Raw genomic sequence first — 25,146 nt, 5'->3', positions numbered from 1 at the left:
AAGAAAGTTACAATATGCCCGAAAACACCTTGACACGCCTCACAGCTTCTGGGACACTGTAATATGGAGTGATGAGACCAAAATAGAGCTTTATGGTCACAACCATAAGCACTATGTTTGGAGAGGGGTCACTGAGGCCTATAGTGAACAGAATACCGTCCCCACTGTGAAGCATGGTGGTGGCTCACTGATGTTTTGGGGGTGTGTGAGCTCTAAAGACACAGGGAATCTTGATGAAAATTGATGGCAAGATGAAAGCAGCATGTTATCTGAAAATACTGGCAGGCAATTTGCATTATTCTGCACGCTCTTGGACTTTCCAGCAAGATAATGACCCTAAGCATAAGGCCAAGTTGACCCTCCAGTGGTTACAGCAGAAAAAGGTGAAGGTTCTGGAGGGGCCATCACAGTCTCCTGACCTTAATGTCATCGAGCCACTCTGGAGAGATCTCAGACGTGCGGTTCATGCAAGACGACCAAAGACTTTGCATGAACTGGAGGCATTTTGCCAAGATGAATGGGCAGCTATACCACCTGCAAGAATTCAGGGCCTCATAGACAACTATTACAAAAGACAACACGCTGTCATTGATGCTAAAGCAGTACACAGTATTAAGAACTAAGTGTATGTAGACTTTTGAACAGGGGTCGGTTCATTTTTTTCTTTGTCGCCATGTTTTGTTTTATGACCTACAGTTCAATGTGAATCCCATAAGAGATAAAAGACATGTGTTTTTCCTGCTCATCCTCATGTTTTCTTTACACATGGTACATATTACCAATTCTTCAAGGGTATACAAACTTTTGAGCACAACTGTATATGAAAAATCATCAACCTGTGATTACGTGACACATATTCATTTCTCAGCTCCCCCGAAGCTATATAATCCTTTTGGGGCCGGTGCAATTCATCAACGTAATCGATTACGTAAATACGTCAACTCGCATTACGTGCGTCGAAGCGTCGCTGCATCCGGTGTTAGCAGGGATTCCCCTGAAAAAAAGCTCCAGCTACAAGACCGCACCTTCGACCGTCTAAAGTTTGGGAGTATTTCAGGCTCAACAACGTGTTGCTCCGTGAGCTCTGTGAATTGGAAATAGCTTCAACGTAGCACAACTGCTGTCCACGAACACGTGAAGCAGCATGAACACGAGAGTGAGAAAACAGCTGAAACTAACATTACAATCTATGACTGACTGTATAGTCTGTGAATCTTTTCAGTTGTTTTCTTTGCCCCACGCTGATGCAGAAATACATTTGCCGGTGATTATCATACTGCATTACTCAATACATCCATGTCAGAAACATTAAAAGTTTTAATTAATATAGCCCAATTAACGTGTGTTATTGTTATTATCACAACATATCAGTGGCGTGGAAATCTAATGTGCTTCATCAGGTGATTGTTATGTACAGCGCTAAATCCTTTATTGAGTTCAAAGGTAAACTTAAGGCGTTTCTATCACTGCTCCGCTTCATGACATGAAGTATTCTTGATGTACAGGTGTAATTTATTTTGTCTGTAATTCACTATGATGTAAGTTCTGTCTGTTAAATGTGACATGCCTTTGTAATAATTACCAAAAGTTTATTTATTTACCTCTAATATCAGATCTGACGTTTATCCAAGTTTACAGATATATAGTTAACTGAAAGAATACAATGCCAAAAGAGGGTATGTGTTTAATCTCTCACAGCCTTATTTCTACTGAACTTTTGCGACATCAGCAGCTACCATTATCTCTTTCTGTGTCACCCTGAAGGTGATCAGCGAGCAAAAGAGCTGACAGACAAACAGATGTTACAGTCATCCTCTACCTTCTCCAAGTCCTCTTTCTCCATGGTCGACAGGTAGCTCCAGGTGATATCATGTTCCTGTGCATGTGTGTATGTGAAAAACAGATTAAGAAAAAGCAAACATCACTCAGCATTTACCAAATCAAAACTTATATAGCTGCTCCTGACCCCACCACCTGAAACAGATGTACCTGCATGAGGCTTTGCCATTCAGTGACAATCTACCTGCACCCATCAAACCCACTCCTCTATATATCAGACAGAGCCTAAACCTTTAGCTGACCCTCGGTTTAATTCGGGCCAAGCAAATCCAGCACAATAGATCCATTATTAAACACCAAGTAAAATATGTAAACTAGTCATCTTATGACATGTTCCCAGGCACATAAATGTCATTCTGTCAATGCAGCAGCTGTGCTCAACACATTTGGGATCACCGTTATCTCAACCACAGATTTAATACTGCATTGTACTGTGTGTAACAGCATGTTATCTCTGCTGACTATCTTGGCATCAGTGAGATAAGAGAACATAAATATCTCACATTAAAAAAAAGGCACTGTGCATTCAAAAATATACATATGAGAAAAAGAATTCCAGCATTTAATCGGTACTTACAGTCATGATGTCAGTGAGGTAGCCAAGATCAAGGCCGTGTAGGAGGAGCTCAAGGTCATCAAGCTTGGTTACTCTGAGGATGGCAGAGAGTTCACCTTGACTTTTAAAGGACTACTGATTTATTTCAAAGTATTAACCAAAGCATCAACCAGCCTGGGAATGGAATCACACTAAAACTTTACGAATAAAGACTTCCTAAGTAGTTAATGTTTGTAAAAATATTAATTTGTGCTGCGCTGAGCAACAGCATATTGTCAACAGAGGTCATCATTTATGTGTAAGGCTTGGAATAAGCAGACCAAATCGCACCTTTGACCCTACAGAAGTGGTCGGGCAAGAAGTAACATCTTTTTCTCTTTTGGTTATCAAGTGGGTGCAACCAAGGTGTCACCGAGTTCAGACAGATCAGAGTAACCGCAGTGTGCACGCAGCTGCAATTTGGCTGTTGACAAGATAAGCTTTACAAACGAGCCTCTCGTTCTCACAATGTTCAAAATATGTGAAATGCGTTACATGGGTTTTTAATGTCTTTGTATCCTGACATGAGAGAAAAGACGGCTAAATCTAAATCGTTTACATGCTGTTTTTCCTGGTGCCAGACATGCTCAAATAAAATGTTTTTAGCTGATGATAACTTCCCGGCGGTGCCTGAAAAGACTAAACATGCAAAAAGTTTATTATTGTTTATGTCTGGTTGAACAATGGTTCAACACCACCTGCTGCACAGGCACTGGTTCACAGAAAACCCAACAGGGGGCAACAAGCACACAGGCTGCAGTGACTGGTGAGATGCTACTTTGACAACAGAAGAAAAACATTGTATGAATTCATTGTGTATTTTGTGTTACAATTTACAAGTAAATTGTAACACAAAAAAAAAAAAAAGATTTAGGAGCACACAAAGAAACTTAGGAGCACAGTGAAAAATGTTCAAGTAACACAGAGTTTAACAAACTATTCATTATATACATATTTATGTGTGTGCGCTCCTTCTCCTAGTGTTCAACTATGGTGTGAAACCATTGAGGACTGAAAGTGAAGTCCCTTGTATCTGTACACTCGGCATTGGCCTTAAAATATTGTCAAAGCGTTTTAAAATATTGAAACAGAGGTTTTGAAAATTTGACATTTAAAACAGCTTTTAAAACACTGATCACTCATCACAAACAGACTTTACTGTGATTGGTGCTTGTGTAGTTTTTGAACCAGGGACAGATTCACTATATACACACCAGCAGCACCCACACAACCCACACCTAATGTAAACAAGACAACTGAACAGTATTACAATAACATTAGTAAAACAGAACAAGGGGAACATGTTGCTCGCAGGAGGCGGGTAGAAGGATCACATACTGGCACACTGTTCAGTGGAAATCTGCATCTTTCCACTGAACAGGCTCTTTCACACAACATGTATTAGTATTTATATTATTATAATATAAAAATATTAGATTAAATTTTAATCTAACAGTATACTGTTAGTGTGTTAATAATTATTTAATTTTACTATATGCATCGTCATTTTATGTAATAGTACACTATATAGCTCACCTCTAGTCTAATATTAATTCCAGTTTGACAAAACAGCAGTTTCATTTTCATGCATTAAATCCTTGCACAAGAAAAATAGCCTACATTGGTCTCTTAATTTGTTAATGCTACTATCTCATCAATAATCAGAACTATTCATGCAGGAGGAGTTCAACATTTGAAAGTTTACTGTGGCAGTCGAACCATTTCTAAGTCCCGCCACATCCAGTCTGTCATTGGTCAGTTGACGAAAAGTGAAATTGACGAGCTCAATGATTTTCTCTTATTTGATTGACACCAGCTTGGCGTCGCGTCCTGCCCGCTACTCGGGGCGGGGTGTTTTGAACGATTAGCGGCGCGGCATGGCGGGATTATGGTAGGTTGTAGTTACAGTACTCATTGTGCTCGTAAATCATTTTTCCGGTTCGCACGTAAGGATTTTTAGGGGCATATGCGAGCAAAATGGTGGCACTGTAGAGCCCTCAGTGAGCATGTTAACATAGTGTTTGTCAAACCTGCATAAGCACTAAAGGAGTTGAATACAAATCTCAGGTCATCTCACTTTTCCTTGGAAGGTGGCGGTTCAGAGTTAGTTTTGAAGAACTTTGCAAGGGTCTCTTCCATGGAGCTGAAGGCCTCGACAGTCGAGGCGTGGGATGAAGAGGCCAGAATTCTGCATATCTGCAAACAGACATTGGTGTGAAGATACTGTGCTGTACTGTGGTACATCATACTTATGTCACTAACCTCACAATGTGTTCATGCAACACAAAAACTCTCTTAAATTACCATAACATTTATTCATTTAGCTGACGCTTTTAATCAAAGCGACTTACAATTGCTGTATATTGCTGTATGAGTTTGCACGCCTCTGGAGCAACGTGGGGTTAAGTGTCTTGCTCAGGGACACATTAGTGGATGTGTCACAGTGAGGATTGAACCCAGGCCTCTCACACCAAAGGCATGTGTCTTATCCACTGCCCCATCATCAACCAATTTCTTACTCAAATAAATTAAGACCCATTTTTCATTAGTTTTATGCAGATTTATTGGACTATTTCCATGTTTTAACTAGACACTGATAAGTTTAGTCTTTTTACTGAATACATTACATCAAAAATACCAAACTGCAGATGTAGTTTCTGAAAGGCATCATAAAAGAACTTCAGGTACCTGTGAGTGTTTGAAGATCACAGCCAGTTCGGCAGGGCTCTTGCCAGCCTTGGTCTTTATGCTTTGGTTTGCCCCCAGCTGGAGGAGCTTCAGCACTGCCTCCTCTCTGCCATACTGCACTGCTATGGACAAAGCCTAACAGAAAATATTAGTGTTACTTATCATACGCAAAGTCAAAGGTTATCTAAATTAAATGTATCCAACAAATGACACTTTGTGACGTCCATGCGTATGTGTGATCTGCATATTCCAACTGAAGCGACTTGACAAAAAAAAAGTGAAACACCGTGTATCCATTGTCATCCTGGACATTGATTTCTGCCCCATGGGAAACCAGCAGGTTGATGATTTTACTGTAACCGTTCCTGGCTGCCTGCATCAGGCAGGTCATGTGAGACCTGAAAAAGACAAGCAACAAAAAAGCAGAGATGGGAATAAAGACAAAACCAGGAACAGATGACGGGTAACTATTGCAAAAGGGAAGTAGTTAATAAGCAAAGGATGGTTTAAGGCCGATTGAAGAGAGCGGAGAATGAGAAGTGGGAAGAGTACAGACAAGATAAAATGTAGACCTCAGGTACCAGAGTACAAAGAGAGGACTGGAAAAATGCTTGAAAGAAATAAGTAAAAAGGTAACCAAAGAAATTAATGGTGAGGTGAGGACTTGGGGGAGATGGATGACGAGGAAAGTACAGAGAAACCACCAGGTGGCAGCAAACACTACATTATAAGTAGCCATTCACTTTGATACTTTGAGCTTAAGAAAACTGATCAATTTTCTGACCAATTGAATGGATAACAAAAATTAATCGTTAGCTGCCGTCCTAGTAGACAACTTGCATTCATGGCATTGACAATGGATGGACATAGAGACCCACAGTCTATAGAAACTTCTCAAACCATTCCAGTTGTTAATTTGTATATTTATTATCTTCCAAACACTTCTTTCATAACAGATCTCAATATAGTACTTCTGAGTTGCTTCGGCATCTCCTTGTACAGTAGCTACAAAGCTCAGGCAGAAGTAGTTCATTTATCTATTCATTTGCAAAGCGACAATTGTCTGGAACATAGTGATAAATAGAGGGGAGGTGGATTATGCTACATGAGTAATTTGAATAGTTTATGTGGCCATTTTGTTTTTTCTGCCTTGACTGGTGTCCAGAGACATGTTTTAAGTCTAAAGAGGGAGACAATTTGATAACTACATTTCCATTGCAGTCTTCCTTTAAACACAACTATAACGATGTGTGCAGGGTAATCCACTGTAGTAGTTACAGAGCATCCTGAAACCGCACACAAAAACACTGGTTAAAGGGGTCCTTCAACAGCCAAAAATTGTTAAATGGACGACTTGGTTTTAACAACTTTGACCTTTCTTACCAATTAGTCATTCCTCTGTTGCCTTCATGCGTTTGCTTCTATCTGAACAAGGCCTGTATATCAATAACCTCTGCCACAATACTTCTAGTGTATCTTATCACTTCTGACTCACAGCAGGTGAGAAAAATACATCCATCTAAAGGTTGGTTCAGTCCAGGGGCAATTTATCACTTGGCTGAAACTAAGAGAGCAACACAGCAAGAATGAAAGAAGGGGCAATCAATAACTCATTTGTAAACAAAGGGTAGTCCAACAAAACATAGGATAGGGATGCGTTACAGAGCATTCACTATCAGCTTGATTGACAGGTCTTTTAATACAGTAAAAGGTTAATTTACAGCAAAACATTTAGTAAACATTAGAAGAAAACGTCGCTATGTTTTTTCCCAGTTGAGACACGCAAAATGCTGATTTTTCAAAACTCAAATTATGTATATAAATATTATAAAAACATGACAGCATTGATATGATACAGTGCACTTTGTAGATATTAAATTAAAAAGCATTTCAGATAACCAGAAGATGATGTCTGTACTAATCCAGTGAACTGAATCCCCAATAAAACTTGATACTTAAAATGCAAAAATGTTTTAAATCCATAAAGCAGTCTATTTGTTGATATCCAACATTTCCAGTACAATCCCTAATAAATAATAATACATTTTAGCGTTTTGCTTAGTCACTCTGAGTTGAAATGTCCTGGTCTTGTCTGTGGTAATATGTTGATATGAAATGTTGACTTTTGTACTAATAAATTATCTTGAACTGAAAATATGCTCCTAGATAAAGGTGATGTCAAACTAGTGTGAACATTGTTGGGTTTCGAACACCATGTAAGCCGTACATACAGCCATATCATCCTCTAATAAATTCCAACAAATCAAAAGTTAATGTTCTACGGGATTCAAACAAAAGAACCAATGGCTGTGACGTGTATGACAATTTCTTTGGATATAGAGCGTTATTTATTTCTGCTTTCATGTCCTGTGCCACTGTATTTTCCCAAGGGTGTTTTTAATGTTAGATAGGTACCAAGGTTACTCACATACTGTTTCAGTGTTTTGTGTGTCCTTCAGACTGTGAGATTTGGCCAGTCTCCAAATAGACAGCTGATTGATACGCAGACAATTCAGAATAAACATCATTCCTGGCATCAGGACAGCAAGAAGAATGACTTCCAGAAACACCTGACTCACAGCTCCAAGACAAACACACCAATCTAAAAATGGCTTCCACAAAGTAAATCCTGAAATATGTTAAAAATCCCAAGGACTACATTTATATGCAAGCTTGGAAAGATGTCTTGCAAAATGTGTGGTTACGCATTTTTGTATTGTTCAGAAAGAAAAGTTTTTGCTTTCAGTCAAGTCAAGTCTTTAGGGATTCTAATCTTAAGTACGTTAAGTCTCACATCACCAAGTCATGTCCTCATTTTTGTGAAATTTAGTCAGATTTCAAGTCTTAAGCTGCTTGCACACTGCCCCCCAACAAACGCCGACTGACTCCAACCAACACCAACTGTTGGATCAGTGTGCGGCGTCAGTCGGTGTTCGTCGGTGTCAGACGTATGGAGGCTTTAGAGTTTGACATGTCTAGTCGGGTGGACTCGTAGACAGTCGGACTGATGTGCGCCATTTTCAAAAAAAAACGCAGCATTCTGAGAGTGTTCCCTTGACAACTAAGCCTATTTGGACCGTTGAAAGGTGTCCATTACTCGCTCCTCCCTCTCTCATTGACAACGGACCCGTCTCTGAACAGCCCCTCCTCTTCATGCACCATCTGCCGAAAACTGATTGCCCTCCGCGAGAGCATCGTGATAAAGCTATAACGCCCAGTATCTATAGCCTACACCTACAGCTGCTTTTATCTCAAACAGTCATAACGTGCAAATAAGCATCACTTTGTCTGTGGTAGCAAATATTTGTCTTTGTAAAACATTAATGTTTCTTGTAACGAAATTATCACAGTTGAAGTGTTTGCAGTTTATCAGGCCTGACAAAACGTTATTATAAGCAATAAATTATACATAAATTAACCTATTGTTGCCGATGAAATCTGTGTTTGGTTGGCCTATGTTTAATATCTTTGTTTAGGCTATATTTGGAAAATAGACTGTAGTCTTTAACATGATTGACAGCTGGGTTAGGCTATAAATAAAATAAAAGAAAGTGTCTCTCTTGCAATTATCCATATGACATTATGTTTGCGTGCTCTGTGCCAACTAATCCAGTCCTTTTATAACCAGTTGAAATATGGAGTTTTGTAGTATTGCAGTTGCCGAAAAGACAGATTATAGTTTAATCAGTCCTTATTCCTAGTTGCAATACATTTAAATGGCCAATACAGCCCCTATAGCCTATGCAGTTTTGCACTTGCCAAAAAAGCGATTCAACCTCACTACTTGTGACTAAAAGGTTCTTAAAATGAACTGATTTTTAGACATGAGCATTATATTTTTGTTGTGGCTGAATATAGCTCACCCAGTCCTTTTAACCTGTTGAAATATCTTTAAAAAAAAAGGGCCAATACAACCATTAACAGGTAGTGATAACGGATTGCAGTTGAAAAACTCCTGTGTGTTTTGGGAGGCTTTATAAAAATACTGCTGATGGAGAAAGTCAGGGGAGCAGACAGGCAGAGAGAGACAGAGAGGCAGGGCAAGCCGGTTTGTTTGTAGTGAGAGACCAGAGAGACCACAGGTGTAGGTGTGTAAACCTATAAACAAAATCTGTACAAGTAGAAAAGTCATGCAACTGTCTCAGTCTGGAGAAGCATGTTCCAGGTTTAATGCAACAGTGACCCCTTTTTAAACCAGGATTTTATGTCTACAACTTACTATTTTCCAACACACAAAGTGATGTGTTCAATTTGCTTCTTTTGTCCAACCAACAGTCCACAACCCAAAGACTCTTCATTTACTGTCATAAATGAATAAAAACAGCAGCAATTCCTTACATTTAAGATGAAACCAGCACAAGTCTGAAGCCATGCCACTTGGGAGTCTTAATGCGATACCAGCTGCCTTACCTGCCTTCCCCTTTAAGTGGTCTCTGGCAGGTTTTGTATCTCTAGGCATATTCATAACCTCAACAATTGGGCAAATGAATATACTACCTCAATTGTTGTACCCTGCTCAAATGATTCCGATCATATTTTCAAATAGGGTGATGAAGGATTTGAATGGCTGGCTAAGCTCCTTCATATGGAACAAGCGCAGACCAAAATTTAAGATGAATACATTGCAGCTTCCAAGTTCTGTAGGGGGTCTAGATTTACCAAATGTTAGAATATATCAGCTGTGTACTCACATGAGGTATATTTATGTCTGGGTCGTAAACAACCCAAATTGTATTTGGTTGGGAGTTGAGGCTTCCCTTTCAAAGTGCCCGCTAAGGGACTTATTGTTTTTTAAGAAACTTAAAAATGTCAGACTGAGTTGTAATAATCCAATTACGCTCAATACACTTAGGGCCTGGCAATTGGTTTGTCGACTTGAGGGAAGGTCAAAGTCCACATCTATTTTCACCCCTATTGTGAATAATCCTGATTTCCAGCCTGGATGTTTGATATTGGTTTTAAACGGTGGGGGGATAATGGTGTTCATAGACTGAGGGACTTGCTCTCAGATAATGTGGTTATGACATTTGATCCAATGGTTGAGAAATATGCTGTCCCCAGACATGACTTCTTTCGTTATTTGAAGATAAGGCACTATATCTTACACAGTACTACTTTAAAGAGGTGGTATTATGCTTTTTGGCTTTTCCCCTCTCCTTTATTGAGTTATCTCTCTTTTGTGCATATAACAGGTTTGCAAAGTGAAAAAATCCAAAGTCCAGCCCAAAGGGAGTTCCCATCTCTCTCTAAATCCACTTCTGAGAAGTTTTGAGGTGAGAAATCAGCTGTGTAGATTTCAAATATTGACAGTTTTACGAGAAGTAATGGCGGAACAAAAATGTGCTTGAATATTTCCGAAGTTGAGGAGCTCCGCAAGTGGCGGCGGGGGAAGCCTGCGCCAACCCGCGGGAGGAGCGTGTGAGGCCGGCCAGCCGCCCGCTCACAGAGCCCTCTGCTCCCGCCGTCACACAGACAGCTGCAGCAACAACGGCAGAGGAAAACACAGCTGGAAGGTTTTCATACCGCTTATCTGTCTTTACATTCTGAGGAATGTTGAAACGGTTTAACTTGAACAAGAGAAAGCTGTGTGGATCGCTGGTGTGTGTGTCGCATTGAATATTAACGTTACGTCACGGCAGGTGTGTGTGACGTCGCTATGATGACAAGCTACGTACTATCTCTGGATACTACCTGCAATGGAAAACGGAGCAGGGCCGAGTAGAGTCGAGTCTATCGATCTGTGCTATGGTAGCATTTTTCAGCAAGGCAGCATAGAGCGGCAACGTTTAGTCCTAAGACGATGCAACACCGACTCTGTTTGGGCCTGGAAATTCTCAATCACAACCGGTAAGTATGCTTTATTGGTTGTGAATTATATTTAAAATAAACAAAGCGCTTGAACAGTCTGTGAAGTTACATTGTAACACAGCTAAAGTTATAGCTATAATACTAACATGACGTAACTTTTTATGTAAAATTGAGTTGAAATATGGTGATTTTTTTTTTAGTGGTTTATTGTAAAATGTGGAACAATGATGTTGTTTGGTTGTGGAATTGTGAGTAACTTATACCATCTGTTAGGTTACGGTCGCAGTCTGAAGCAATAAGCGGCTTTGAGTTGGATCACACTACCTTGTTTCTTACAACCCGCCCTTCTGATGCTTCTGATTGGCTAGTAGTCCTTACCTGGGAACTGCGTATGTGCAACTCCCAACAAAGATTTTGTACAAGTAAGATGTCTGTTCTGGTACAACCCCTAAATAAGATTTTGAACCTGAAAATGAGCATAATACCACCTCTTTAAGCGAGAACCGTGGAAGCTCAGATAGACAGAGATATCTGTGAGTCTATTTTATAAAGCTATTTGTCTCACACCCCCTGGTTTACAGAGGCTTAGAGGCACATGGGAGGGAGAGCCAAATGTCACAATTGATGATGACGAGTGGAGAGAGGTCTGGAGATATGCTAAATCAGTTTCAGTCTGCAATTGTGCCAAAGCAACACAGTTAAAGAGTATACATAGAGTGCACATATCCCCCAACCGCAGGCATCACGTCAATCCTGCTATCTCACCCATGTGCCTTAAATGCACGACAGAAATTGGTACCCGAACTCACTGTTTTTGGTCATGTTCAAAACTGCAAATGTATTAGTCTAATGTATTATCCAAAATAGAAAAGATATTGGATTTAGAACTGGGGATGGACCCTTTGTCTCTCATATTGGGCCTCCCAAGCCGACGCTTAACATCAAAACATATTAAGAGGTTGTATTGTATTCTTACTTATGCAGCGAGGAAGAATATTTATAGAATATTGATTGCAGCGGATTGATGAAAAAATACCAACTGTTAAAGGCTGGCAAAGAGATACGTTTGATTTAGTGCAATTAGAGTACCTTACAGACCATTTTTATGAAGTGTGGGAACCCTATTTGAAAAATGTAGAACCTGGTGTCTCTAATATCATGCTGCAGGGATTTTCTTGACTGCTCATACCACACACTACTGTAACCCAGAGGGTCATTTGTTTATGGTTATTTTATTTTTTCTTATCTATATGGGCCTGAGCTGGTGTTTGTTTGTTTCTTTTGATTGATTAGTTTTGTTTGCCTGTTTGTTCTGCTCTTTAAAAACACTATTTAAAAAAAGAACATTTTTACTTTAAAAAATTAAACGATTAATCAATTATCAAAATAGCTGATTAATTTTATTTTGATCACCTTTCTTCTTCCTTTGTGTTATTTTAAAAGTGTAAACTGAGTTTATCTCAACAGTGTGGGACTTCATGTTCACAAACGGATATGTTATGCTCACCAAAAACATGAGCATGTTGTCTTGAAGTGCATTCATGTGCAACAATGCATGGACACATTGCCTGTATGCGCTTTTATTTGTGGAAAACTGTGGCTAGTTTATTGCCAGGAACATTTTCATATACGAGGAATTTGCCTTGATATATTGGTGCTTTAGAACATAAATATAGAAATATAAATATAGATAAAGTAAAAAGATAAAAAAAAAAATGTACAAGTATACAAAATAATACAATAGTACTAATTGAGGGGAAAAAATGAAAAAAATATACAGGATATTAACAAGCAATATGCAAAAATGAAGAAAAATTGAAGAAACCAGATGGTCAATTATGTGGTTAAACTTTTTCTTTATGGTCAGAATGTGACAACACTTGACAATTAACAAAACTGAGGTAGAACATTCAAAACTATTGTGATAAAATCTTTTACTAATCATAGTTGTAAATCTTTTTTCCTCAACAAAATATTTTAATAGAAAGATTTAGTGCTAATGTGTTTGTAATTCAAATCAAATATACTGAACATTTACTATATTGTTAATGAGGAAAATTATATTGTGATAATTATCATTATAGTTTTATTGCCCAGCCCTAGTTCAATGTCGACACCATGAAAGTACAGGTGTAAATCAAGACGCATTGTGACAAGCCCTATCCAATCGCAGTTCGATCACCCAAAATGCATTTTTATGCAAGGTGTAAAAGACGCCTAAGATCAACACAGACCAGTACAGTGAAGGTGAAAAAAAGGGACACGTGGAGGCAATGGACCCCACATCGCGCTCCTGCATGACTTTGAGAGATGGCCGACAATGCTTGTTTACACTACGGCGGAGGAACGAGCAGCTGGTGTTAATCATTGGTTTGATATTCAGACGTAAGAGGCGATGAGGAGGAGGTGGTGGTTTACTCTCTGCACCCACATGAACCTCATATTCTTCTTTTGCTCTGGATGTTAGGACTGTTGGCCCCTCCTCCTCCTCACCACCTCCCCTCATCTTCATCCTCCTGTGTCTTGTTACCTTGCTTCAAATATTTTGTCTGGGAAGGAACCAATCAATCTTAACGCATCAGCGTGTCCATGTGTGTCATCAGGGGGTTTCAGGCGGTGTGTGTCGTGCATGTAATGGCATACTGGCAGTGACAGAGTGGCAGGGATTAGGGAAAGCTAAACAAGAAAGCCACTGGGGGCTGAATCCTCCCTTTGACACAGCAAAAATCCACAGATGGTAACAGTAAAAGTGCTTGACCTCCCTTCATTCTTTTCCACAAGATGGAACGTTTCATGTTCCTCACCAGAACAGGGAACCAGATTTTATAGCGTCTGCAATGGCTGATGGATCCCAAACTTGGCCCATCACATTTCCTAATTTATATGATGAAAAATATTTAAAATCAAAAGAAACCTCTAGCTAAGATTACCTGTTAGGTTACATGTCAAGATGGCTGCTTCATTGTGTTGTAGGGTAATTCACTCCGCCATAGTTTTTTTTAAAGTGTTTCTAGAAAGTCACTTCCATTCACAGAGACGTGCGTGTCACTTCTCATGTAGTCTACTTGTTAACTATAACGATATTTCTGACATTAGTCTGTGTGGTGAAGTTATCGTGGCACCCTGTATAGATGTGCTGATGCTGGCCATGAGGACAGTGATAACTGAACAGAGGTCAAAGTCGCATGGATTGAACAGATGGATGCTTCAGTTTTTGCATTTGGTACTTCAATTTTTTTCAGATGTTCTTGTTTGCTTTATATTTTAAGTTTCCTAATGTCATTAGTTGTGCCTGGACAATGTCCCCTTACACTTTTAGTTGTTGTGTAGACAGGACAGAAAACCTTTTGGCATCAGAGCAAAATTCACCATCATGCATTATTCTGCTGAAAGCTACTTTCAGAGAGCTAATGAATTCCAAGATTATTGAAGAATGCAGAAAGACAATGTCTTTTTTTTAAACAAATACACATAATGATGGATGAACATACCAGACCAACAAACACTTACTTGGTTTCGATGGAGAGCTGGTTGCTAGTGGCATTGACATGGTGATGTGCAGGTCAAATGACATCTAGACATCAGGTTTAAAGTATTATATGTCATAACTTTGCGGAAAAGGGCCACACCAAAATGCTGTTGAAACTACTGCTGTATGTATGCCTACAGAAATTTTACATTTTAACAAAATTATTTGGCCTGTACCTTTAATCTAGATGCCTAGGCCGCTTTTAACCTACAAATTAACCAAGACCGTGCTCACTGGGTTGGATCAAAGCCTGTAAAAAAACTTTCTAAAATCCTCTTACACTGTGTGTTTGTTTGTCTGTCTGCCTGATACCCGTCTGTACATGCACATGCCATAACAGGACATTCCAAACAAATCACACAGATATACACACACTGTATGTAGCACTGTGGTGCATAATGCTACCACATGGCAGCTAAACATAACGAGAAACATCAAAGGAAATTTAATCCAGCACCTCTGTTTTTTCCCTCCTCTGTTCAAGTCAGGTCTAGACCGTTTTTACTTGGCCTACATGATTAGGGGTGTGACAGTGCGTACTCTGCTGAAAATTCTACCAACATTTTGACCTGAAACACATTTATACCCCCCGCCCTCACCTGTCAACCATGTTGGGATCAGCATTTCTGGAAAGCAGAAGCTCCACACAGCGAGCAATTTTGTCTTCACTGGCAGACGCAGTGCAGGTGGCCATCAGCAATGTCCAATGATCTGTGGACAAGAACGCGTTAGTATGGGAAGTGCCTCATCACTTATCTATAACATAAAATTTTTATTTATTTTAAATTTTTTTCTGACCGATTCATTCTCATAATTTTGATGCAAAAGATTGCAGCTCTTTTTTGAAGCTGGGAAAAACCTATAAGCTTTATGAAGAGTCCGACAATGTAGGGTTGAAAGAGAACTTTGTTTTATATGAATGTAGTCTGTATTTCTACGAACAGATGTCAGAGAATTCATTAATTGTTTAGTGCAGCAAAGATTAAATTTTACAGTGGCCAAGCAGGGGAGGTAGTACTTGTATCACCTAATGAGGTACTATTATATTTATATTTTATATAGTCTCATCAAAATACAACAGTAGAAAATCAAAACAAGTTGGCAAGCATGTGATGCATATTTAATCATTTATATCACATAATTAAGAGTTGGGTATCATTTCCATTTTATCGATTGTGATACTACTTATTGAATCCGGTTGTTATCGAATCTCGGTTCTGATTCCAACCCCTTCACCACAAATCTTGTCACCGCTTGGAGACATTCATCCACTTTCTCCTAGCTTATCTTCCCCTTCATGGCTAAAGTGAAAGGAGTTTCTGTAGTAGAGGGGCGTCTCTGGGGACTCGTATCTAAGAAAAATGTAAATTGGAATCATTTGCAGACATCTTTTGTTTACCTTCAATATAAAAAAGTGAATGTCAGCTCATCTGTGTTTTATACCCGAGCGTGAGACGTTGCTATTGTTAGCATTGGCTGTATCTGGGAGACTGCAACATATTAAACAGAGTGTGTTTCTTCATATTAACGCCATGTTGAAGTAAATGCTTCATCATAAGAGTTACTGCCTTCCTTGCATTAAATATCCTTATTGCAGTTGTTCCATTCTGCTGTGTTCTCTTTTTAAGTGAAAAAAAGAAGCCAAACTTTTGAGTGTTTGCTGCAGTTCGCCACGGTCCAGGAATGTAAACAAAAGTACTTGCAGACTTTGTTGATGTAACAAATGACGTGACGTTACTTCAGCAAAGCAGGTCCTGCAGAGAAGTATAACTTTTATGGACTGTAAAATGCTCACCGCATTTCAATCAGGAGTATGGCAAAAAGTTAGGAACCAATAAGCAGAATCGAAATGCACGTGTAATCGAGTACATGGTTCTTGGAAATTTGGTGCAGATTCCAACTTGGAACTGACTCTTGATACAAAACCCTACACATAATCCATCATTTAGTTAATAATAGATTATCAGTGTGTTTTCTTCCCAGATTTGCTCATGCTGATCAAAACTATCAATACAGATCACAAGCCAGCGGTGTCCTGTCTAAACCTGGCGTTCAACTTTCCTCAACTACCAATTAGTTTTAGTGAGCTGTTTAAAAGTTAAAATGCTTAGTGAATTGCTTCAAGTCAGAAGTAGCATGCCCATTATTGAAGTGTGTATTTTGGTCAGTTAGGAGTAGTTTCATAACGTTATTGAATATAGGCTATATGCTATGATAATGTACAAAAATGCAACAATGCAATGGGGTCAACAACAAAACCGTCATTTACCATGTGTCCTTGCAACGCCAAACTTTTTGTCTGAACGGACAAATGCTCTCCTGTTATTTCATGCCCAATTTCATGTAGTTTTTGGAGAATGATGTGGATTGAGTATAAAATCCTCATTACTGTTTATCGTAATTACACCATTTAGCAAAACAAATTTAGAGGAAAGAGATTTACTATTTTTTCCACCACAATGAGGTCATACATCATGCTGTATTAAGGAAAGAAAAAACTCAGGCCGATAACCTGGTGATGGAGATGGATAGCAGTTTATCTGGAATCAGGAAGTGTGGCAGCCTTTATGGGACTGAGTGACTTCAGAGTTGTTGTCTCCTTATCTCATCCTGATAAGACTGGACCCATGGCAATATACTCAATTCCTGTTTTGTTCCGCTAATGACTGTGTCCCCAACCTGTATGTATCACAGCGTGTATCTAACTGGGTATGTGTGTGTGTGTGTGTGTGTGTGTACGCATACATACATGGGCCTCATCTGTATGTGGGTTCCTGTTTTTCTGTGGTTGTGCATGTTTGGCTCGATATCTCTGTGCAAGTGTGTGTGTTTATATAATGTGTGTGTGGGTGTAAACCAGACTGCCTGGTTTGCATCTACAGAGGACTGGAGTAAATAAATCTAAGGTCTGAGAATTGGAGAGAGGGTATGACAGCAGCATGGTGACCGTTATCAATCACTCATGCATTTCTCCACTCAGCCTCGCTGCTTTGACAAACGCCATCAGGATGTGACCACACGTCATCCTTCTGTTTAATTGTTTCCTTCACCCCGCCTCAAGCATCAGATGCCGAGACCATGTGAAATCAGTCACACACACACAGTTTAACTCGACGTTCTGGATTGGATTCTGAGAATTAATTGACATCAGATATCAACAGCATGACTAGTGCTGTGGAAAATTAAGAATGTAGTGGTCTCAAAATAATTTATTGTACCAGCAGCAGCAACAGTGACAGGAATGCAGCAATAAAAAAAGGACTTAAAAAACACTCACACAGCAAGTAACTAATTTGGTCTATAAGATATCATAATATAATGCTCACCACATGTTCCCGAAGCAAAAGGTAATGTCTTCAAATTGCTTATTTTGTCTGACCTGCAGTCCAAAGCCGTTGCATTTACAATGACATAAAACAGAGAAATGCGACAAATACTCTCATTTGAGAACCTGGAATCAGCAAATGTTTGGCATATAAACATTTTGTTGACTATCAGACTTGTTGTCAATTATTTTTTGTCTATCGACTAATCGTTTCAGCACTAACTGCAGGAACATAAGGTGATCACATAAAAGCTTCAACGTGTAATTGCTCTACAGTTTCACTGCACATTGGCATAAAGTTTAACTCTGCCAAACTGCCTCCCGTTATGGAATCAGTGACATGATTTAACCAGACGTTATAGTGACAAGCTTCAGTTCCAATATTACAATCCAATGCCAAAAGTTACCCGACCTAATCCTTTCACCATAGACCATATTATTTAGTGCGTGAAGTTCTCATTCAGTCATCATTTCACCCTTTACAGATGAGACATTTTGCATTACTGAACTAACTCTTATCTAAACGACAAAAACGTTTAATGTTTCTGGGGGGATCTATAACTGCATCTTTCCAACAGGATTCATGGCCAACTTGTTAACACAGAAGAGCTCTCCCCCCGTGCTTATTTTACCCAGACTGACCTCGATCCAACAGATGCCTTTAATTTCTCTTGCTTTGGGATGAGGGTGCAGTGTGCATGAACTAAAAACAACTCAAAGGATCAGCGGTGTGTTTCTGCTAGAGTTCCTCTTTGGCGTCATCATTATTAAGTAATGTCAGATGAAGTGTATTGGTGCAGAGGCGCGATTGGTCCCCTGGTCTTTGGCTGTAGCAGGTGAGGAAATTAAGAAAATGTGCCACAGGGAAGGATAGCTTGACACCAACGCAAGAGGGACCACCAGGAGGATTAGGTATGGCTGTTTGATATCCAAGCCTGGAAGGCAGCAATGTAATGCTGTTGCCTAATCAAACTATCTGCCCTAGTTGTTTAATGAAAGGTGGCGGGTGAGGGATCACACAGGTCAGCGGAGCCTACACTTGTATGTACATTAACCTCCCATTCAAAAAAGAATTAATCTGAGTGACAATATGCTCTATAGATTTGATTTAATTTATTTTGTGTCCACATCTGTGAAACTTTGGAGTGATACTTGCTTATCTTCTCTTTCTAAGATATGGATTATATTATTGACAAAATGTTTAAGGTTTGGTTTCACAGGTTAGGGTTAGATTTAATTTTATAATAACTGCCCATCACATGTTTTTCTTCTTTGGATTAGGCAGATTAGTTACTACAATGGCATACTGCTGCCATACAGTTTGTTATTAATGTTCCTTTTGACCGTTGTTTATATAGTCCAATACTGCACAAGTAGTACCAGAATATCCTTGAATGCTTACATTATTTATTTATATGTCTTCTTTTTTTCCTTTCTTCAAATAAACACAAAAGGAAAAATTTTCCACTCTTGCCAATACCACACATGTGCCAACTGCGGTAACTCACAGTTGGCACAATTGGCAAGACATTCCAGGGGACTTCTCTCTACTTTGTTGCCAATGCTTTCATTTTGGTTGACTGTGTTCAGCCATTATTGTTTTATGGCATACTTTCCCTCCAGTGCAGTAAATGTAATCTTGACAACCTGACCTGGGGAAATTACTACAATGTAAACCAACAAGCAATGGAAAACTTGTCTTTACTCAAACAAAAGCCAATAATTCAGGAAGTCTATTTCGTGAGGTGGTTTTAAGCTCAGGATTTCCAGAGGTATCATTCTTTCTCCATAAATAATTACATAAATAATTAGATAATAAGTCATTTAGCTGACACTTTTATCAAAATCAACTTACAATTGCTAAATATGTCAGAGGTCGCACGCCTCTGGAGCAACTAGGGGTCTCAATTCAATTCAATTCAATTCAGCTTTATTGGCATGAATGTATAACAATAGTATTGCCAAAGCTACACACCAAAGACATGTGTCTTGTCCACTGCTCCATCACCACCCGTCACCACCATCCATTACTCCATAAGCTTAGTGAGAATAAGGTCTGGTTGGACAAGATACCCCCCCCTACAGATAGTGACCCATATTGGTCTGACCTTTGCTGAAGTTGGCACTGGCCCCTCTGTCCAGTAGCAGTTTGGCCAGGTCATAATTGGCCACATTGACAGCACACATCAGAGGAGTCCATTCAAAGCCAAGCCTGGTCTCCACGTCGATGCCTGTCCACACCAAAAGGATCAAATTAAGTGAGGCAATGAAAAGATCTGTGTGGTTGTTTGTATTTCGATTATGTGTTGAGAACTGTTCCATCCAATCGACCTCCCACATGGGGTGTGTGTTGCTGCAGACCCAGGGGACTGCAGTGTCGCATTTGGTGCAATCTGGACACGCGACACGTTCAGAGGCGCTCCCCTCTTTCACTAAAATCTGTGAATGAAGTTGTGTTTTTGTAATCAGTGAGGACCGGCCCCCTTGCATGAGGCCCAATATCTTATAATCAGTATTTAAAGCTAACTATAAAGTTGAAATGGATAAAGCTATCCAAGTGAACCCTGATCACACGTGAAGTGTTAAGAGAGTACTTGCCATTGTCCAACAGCTGTTTAACTGCCTCAATGTCTCCTTTACTGATGGCTCTTTTCAGCAATGACACATTATCTTCTGCATCTGGTACAACAGCATCCAAACCCTGTGTCAACAGAGCGATGAATCAGGACACAGCAATATAGAAATACAACAATAAATAATAATCACTCCAATATCCCGAATAATGGTTATGTGGGAATGTGTACCAATATTTAGCAGACATATTTCCTGCCATTAGCTGTGGGACAGGTGACTAACCAATTTCTTACTACAAACTAACATAACATTAGTTCTTTATACTGTTTGTGATAACTATAAAGGCACAATTAAAGTAATTAGTTTAGAGTTGTAACTAACAATTATTTTCAATATCAATATATGAATATTTTCTTGATTCAGCCATAAATACTTGATTCTGTAAAATGACAAAACATTGAAATATGACCTTTATAATTTTGCAGAGCCCCAGATGAACCCTTACTTTATAGTTGTGAGACCAAATGTAGCCTAGGTGAATGATTAATTATGTTAATTTAGTGTTAAGCAATTACCTTAGCACGTAGTAGAGTTACCTGGTTACATTTACCACAGACTTTGACATTATACTTCACTTCGAGTCGAACTTTGCTTCTGCAGCTTCAAACTGCGAGTGACCGTCAAAGGGCGAAAAGGAGCCGCAAAGTGGCGCAAAGTTTACCCTCCTCATGATTTCCACTACAGTTATTGTAGTGTAGCAATTACAAATTAAACTACTTCATCATAATTAGCTTGTGCCATGCCTATGGGGTTTCTCCTGTATCTATAATAACGCAAAACAAGCAGCAGCGCAGAGCGTTAACTTGCTAACGTTACCTAAGTTAAAGATAGCTTGACTTACGTTAGCTACGCTAGCTACTCTACTAGCTAACGTTTTACTTCTAGCAGCATATAACTCGGGTTGAGAAAAGATGAAGAAGGTTTTCTAAAGTTAACCTTGATGCGAGGAGACTTTTTATCCGAACACCCAATGTCCCACTCATCATTGCTGGCGTCGCTCTCATCTCCAGCTGGATAGGCGTAATCCATGAAGCTGCCCATGTTTCTGTTAGCAATTAGCTAACGTAACATCACAGCTTGGGACAGACACTGGCGGCGAAAGCGTTTCAAGGTGAGCCGCCTCACTGCAGCCTGTGGGTGGGCGGAGGTTGACATCCAGCCACACCCATCAGACTCTTCCGACTTCGGTGTGTCTGAAGCATAACGTTAGGTTGGAAGGTGGACAACAACGTGGACGGTAACTTACTACAAAGATGTGTTGGATTCTTATTGTCATCCAAGTATGCTGAAACAGTTTGAGGCTTTCTATTACAAAGTGCTGTTTGTCCCAGAGGTAGGCCTAGTTACTGTACCTGTGCATTAACCTGAATCCACTAAAATATCGCTTATACTGCAAATAAATAATTTGGAAGGTAGACTTTTTATTTTGTAAGGTTTGTAAGTCTGACCCATTTATAAATCATTTACTGTGGTAACTTAAGACCGTCAACCTATCATCCCGGTTTGCCAGCTACACTGGAGCCAATGAAAGCATAAAAGTTTAGCCTATATGTGGCTAAATAGATAGTAAAAGTAGCATTTCTTTTTCTGTTTGTTCGACGTTTATGTTTTGTGTCTTGTTTGTACACTCTGGAAAAGCAAGAGGGAACTGGTATGACAGGTGAGTGGTTTGGTGCTCTTGTTTGTTTCCATAAAGCATTTAAAATATCTCACTAATGGATTGGCTACCTCACTATTAAACCGACTTAAAAATATTAAGTGCGTAGTTATTTGTGCAAGGTCTTTTGAAAGCTCCTGCAAGCCTAAAGTCCACCAACACAGGTGTTTCCCCATCTGCCTGATTAGACCTTCTGAGGCAAAGTGATTGACATTATCCCTCATAGCTGTTAGTATTGTTGCAACTTGTATTATTCATTTTACATGGAGTTTGTGACTCCCATCATAATGCACTACTTTAAACTGAGCAGGCCTCTATTCATCCAGAATAAGTGAAACCTCTTGTGGTGATGTGGCATGTAATCAGCATACAGCAAGTAACCTGCGAAGCAATTCTTAATCATTCAGTTCTTACATAGGCTCAAATTAGAAGAATGAGATGTGTCTGTCTTTTGGACAAATAAAACCTTATCGGGTTGCAAATTACTTCAAATGTCCAGCAGAGGTCCCTCTTTCCTCTAGGCAGAGGCAAACAACCTTGGCGTCCCTCAGCAATAGTTGAGCAAAATTGCAAGCAACCAACAGTCTGACTTCATCCCTAAGCTCCAGTAGAAAGCTCAGACTCGACTTTATCCTCTTTCTCTCAAACACACAGATAATTGCAGATAATCTTTTAAGAAGCAGGAGAAAGAGACAACATTCTCTGCTAAATTAATTGAATCCCTCTCTGACCCAGCGGATGGTTAGATTTGTGGAGACAGGAAGAACGTGTCCAATTCAGTTTTGGAACAGGTAGCCTATTCATTTTTTTTGTCTCAATTTTATATTCTGTTTTTTTTTCAGATGTTTTATAGCACTGTTAAGTTTTTTGCATGCTGCCTTTGTAATGCACACAAACACCACTTCTCCTTCCAAGCCAGAGCCTTCCTTCTACTTCCATTTACACACACACACACACACACACACACACACACACACACACACACACACACACACACACATATATACATATATATATATATATATATATATATATATATACACACACAATATTTTGATGCATGTTTGCATTGCAGAATAGTTCAGCAACATTTATTTTATTTCACTTTGAGGGTTACCTTGATCTTTCTTATACCTACTGTCACACGTGTGCACATTTTTATGTGTGTTTTCAGTGAAACTGGCAGAGTCCCAGAATGGCAAGTTCAGTACCACAATACCGCACAGTATAGCAGTGTCACTTTCTGTGCAGAGTTTGATCATGTGTCTACTTGAAAGATGAAAATAAACTTTTTATCACTGCTATGCTATAATATATAATAATAATATCTTGGGCATACAGCTGGAGTAAGGAATCAAGATAGGAGATAGAAGATACTTTACTGTCACATACATGTTGTGAAATTTATTCTCTGCATTTACCCCATCCCTCAAGGGAGCAGTGGGCAGCCGCTCCAGATGTTTATCAGTGAAGAACCTAACATGATGGTGGGGGAAACCCACGCAGACACGGAGAGAACATGCAAACTCCACGTAGAAAGTCTGGGACGACCAAGGTTTGAACCCGCGACCTTCTTGCTGTGAGGCCACAGTGCTATCCACTGGATCACCGTGCCGCCCCAAAATTACTTCCATGGAGCCGGATTTGGACCGGTGACCTAAGGATGTCTTATGTTTATTCTCTACAGTCCTCCACTCTACCAACTGAGCTATCAAAGGGGCAATCTCATGACTGTGTAACTACAGCACAGTCTCTATAGCCTGGCTGCCTTGCTGCTTCACAATCAAACAGCTGATAGTGATGGGGAACCAAAATGACCTTAATATATTTGTCTTCCAACAGGTTTACCCAGCCTGTGTCTCACTCTTGAAGTAACTACAGCAGAAGCGCTGACAGGTGAAATACTCGGGAACTAAAGTATTACAGCATCTTCCCATTTTATCTCTGTTCCCTTATGGAATGTCTGGAGGATTTCATCCTCCCACTCCTGAAACTGTGTGTAGCCTGAAACTGATTTTTAAAAAAGTTCTTTTAGATGTCCCAGAACTGATTCTTCTGTTTTATGAATAATAGTGAAGCATCCAAGTGAAATAAGCTCAGCATTCAGAAGTAGTTCAGTAGACCAGCAACTGGGATAATTGACTTTCATGTAGACTTGATGGTAGACCATTTCATGTTTCACTTTACAAATATGTTAACTTTATAAACTTGTGAAAGTGTTTAGGAAACTTTTTTTAGATGAGACAAATTTAACATATTGCATATTTTATACACTTGGAGCTTTACATACATTTTTACTTTAGGGTATTAAAATCAAAGACAACCATACAAAGAGCTGGTTAAAGAAAATGGGTGTCTCCTGCATTAAAGTTAAGTGGAAGAAAATTATTCCAGATTGACCTTTGCACTCCCATTGTTCCTTGCGTTGCTGATGCTGTGTATGGATCAATATCTGTGTGCTGAAGTGGCCTCACCTTTTCAACGTGTCGCCACAATACGCAACCTGAGGCTCTTCGGCGTGGAAATGACGTGTCTACGCAAGATCTAGCGAGCCCATAAAGGATGGACTGTCCTCTCACTGTCATACTTAGGGAGAGGGCAGAAAGAGCGAGTTGGACCACAGAAGACCAGAGAAACTGACTGAGCATAGAGATACTATTCTCAACTTTGGCGAAGAAGACTAAACAGTTAGCGGGGGTACACAGTGGAGGATAAGACAGGAGAGCACCCACTCTGTGGGAAAGGAGACACTCAGGGGACACACAAATGTAAGCGACGCGCACGGAAACGACTCAGGTGAAGAGAGAAACCAAACTGGCGGCGCACTTAGGATGCAGAAGTCACCAGTGGAAGATGCAAACTTCTTCTCCAAATATTTCTTCTGGTAAGACATGTTTCGTCTGCATCCTCTTGTTTGAGAAGCTGGGGTTGTCAAGGGAATCTCTTTCAAGAAATCGCACGAGTGTAATTGAAACCATATAGTGATGGCGGGTGAGACATTTTATATTGTCTGTAATGAATGAGTGCTGCACTTGTTCCAATTCTCTTCTGTTTTAGCGTGTTTGGAGGTT

At 39.6% G+C, this 25,146-nt stretch overlaps 2 protein-coding genes across 2 annotated transcripts in view; one reads left to right on the top strand and one right to left on the bottom strand.

Moving 5' to 3' along the window:
* Positions 1–21,641, bottom strand: part of asz1 (ankyrin repeat, SAM and basic leucine zipper domain containing 1) — a 48,646-nt gene extending 27,005 nt beyond the window's left edge. Inside the window, exons 1-9 of the mRNA XM_046037671.1 lie at positions 21,355–21,641; positions 20,383–20,485; positions 19,893–20,015; positions 15,059–15,170; positions 5,409–5,520; positions 5,123–5,257; positions 4,512–4,630; positions 2,417–2,489; positions 1,820–1,876 (exon numbers count right to left, since the gene is read on the bottom strand). Of these exons, the coding sequence (XP_045893627.1) occupies positions 1,820–1,876; positions 2,417–2,489; positions 4,512–4,630; positions 5,123–5,257; positions 5,409–5,520; positions 15,059–15,170; positions 19,893–20,015; positions 20,383–20,485; positions 21,355–21,459 (939 nt within the window). The 5' untranslated portion in view covers positions 21,460–21,641. The remainder of the gene's footprint in view (positions 1–1,819; positions 1,877–2,416; positions 2,490–4,511; positions 4,631–5,122; positions 5,258–5,408; positions 5,521–15,058; positions 15,171–19,892; positions 20,016–20,382; positions 20,486–21,354) is intronic.
* Positions 21,067–25,146, top strand: part of cftr (CF transmembrane conductance regulator) — a 41,453-nt gene continuing 37,373 nt past the window's right edge. The window contains exons 1-3 of the mRNA XM_046037663.1: positions 21,067–21,751; positions 22,057–22,078; positions 23,510–24,959. Coding sequence (XP_045893619.1) covers positions 24,907–24,959 — 53 coding nt within the window. The 5' untranslated portion in view covers positions 21,067–21,751; positions 22,057–22,078; positions 23,510–24,906. The remainder of the gene's footprint in view (positions 21,752–22,056; positions 22,079–23,509; positions 24,960–25,146) is intronic.

The sequence above is a fragment of the Micropterus dolomieu genome, linkage group LG22 (assembly GCF_021292245.1).
Source record: "Micropterus dolomieu isolate WLL.071019.BEF.003 ecotype Adirondacks linkage group LG22, ASM2129224v1, whole genome shotgun sequence".
NCBI lineage: Eukaryota > Metazoa > Chordata > Actinopteri > Centrarchiformes > Centrarchidae > Micropterus > Micropterus dolomieu.
This window is presented reverse-complemented; position numbering and strand designations above follow the sequence as displayed.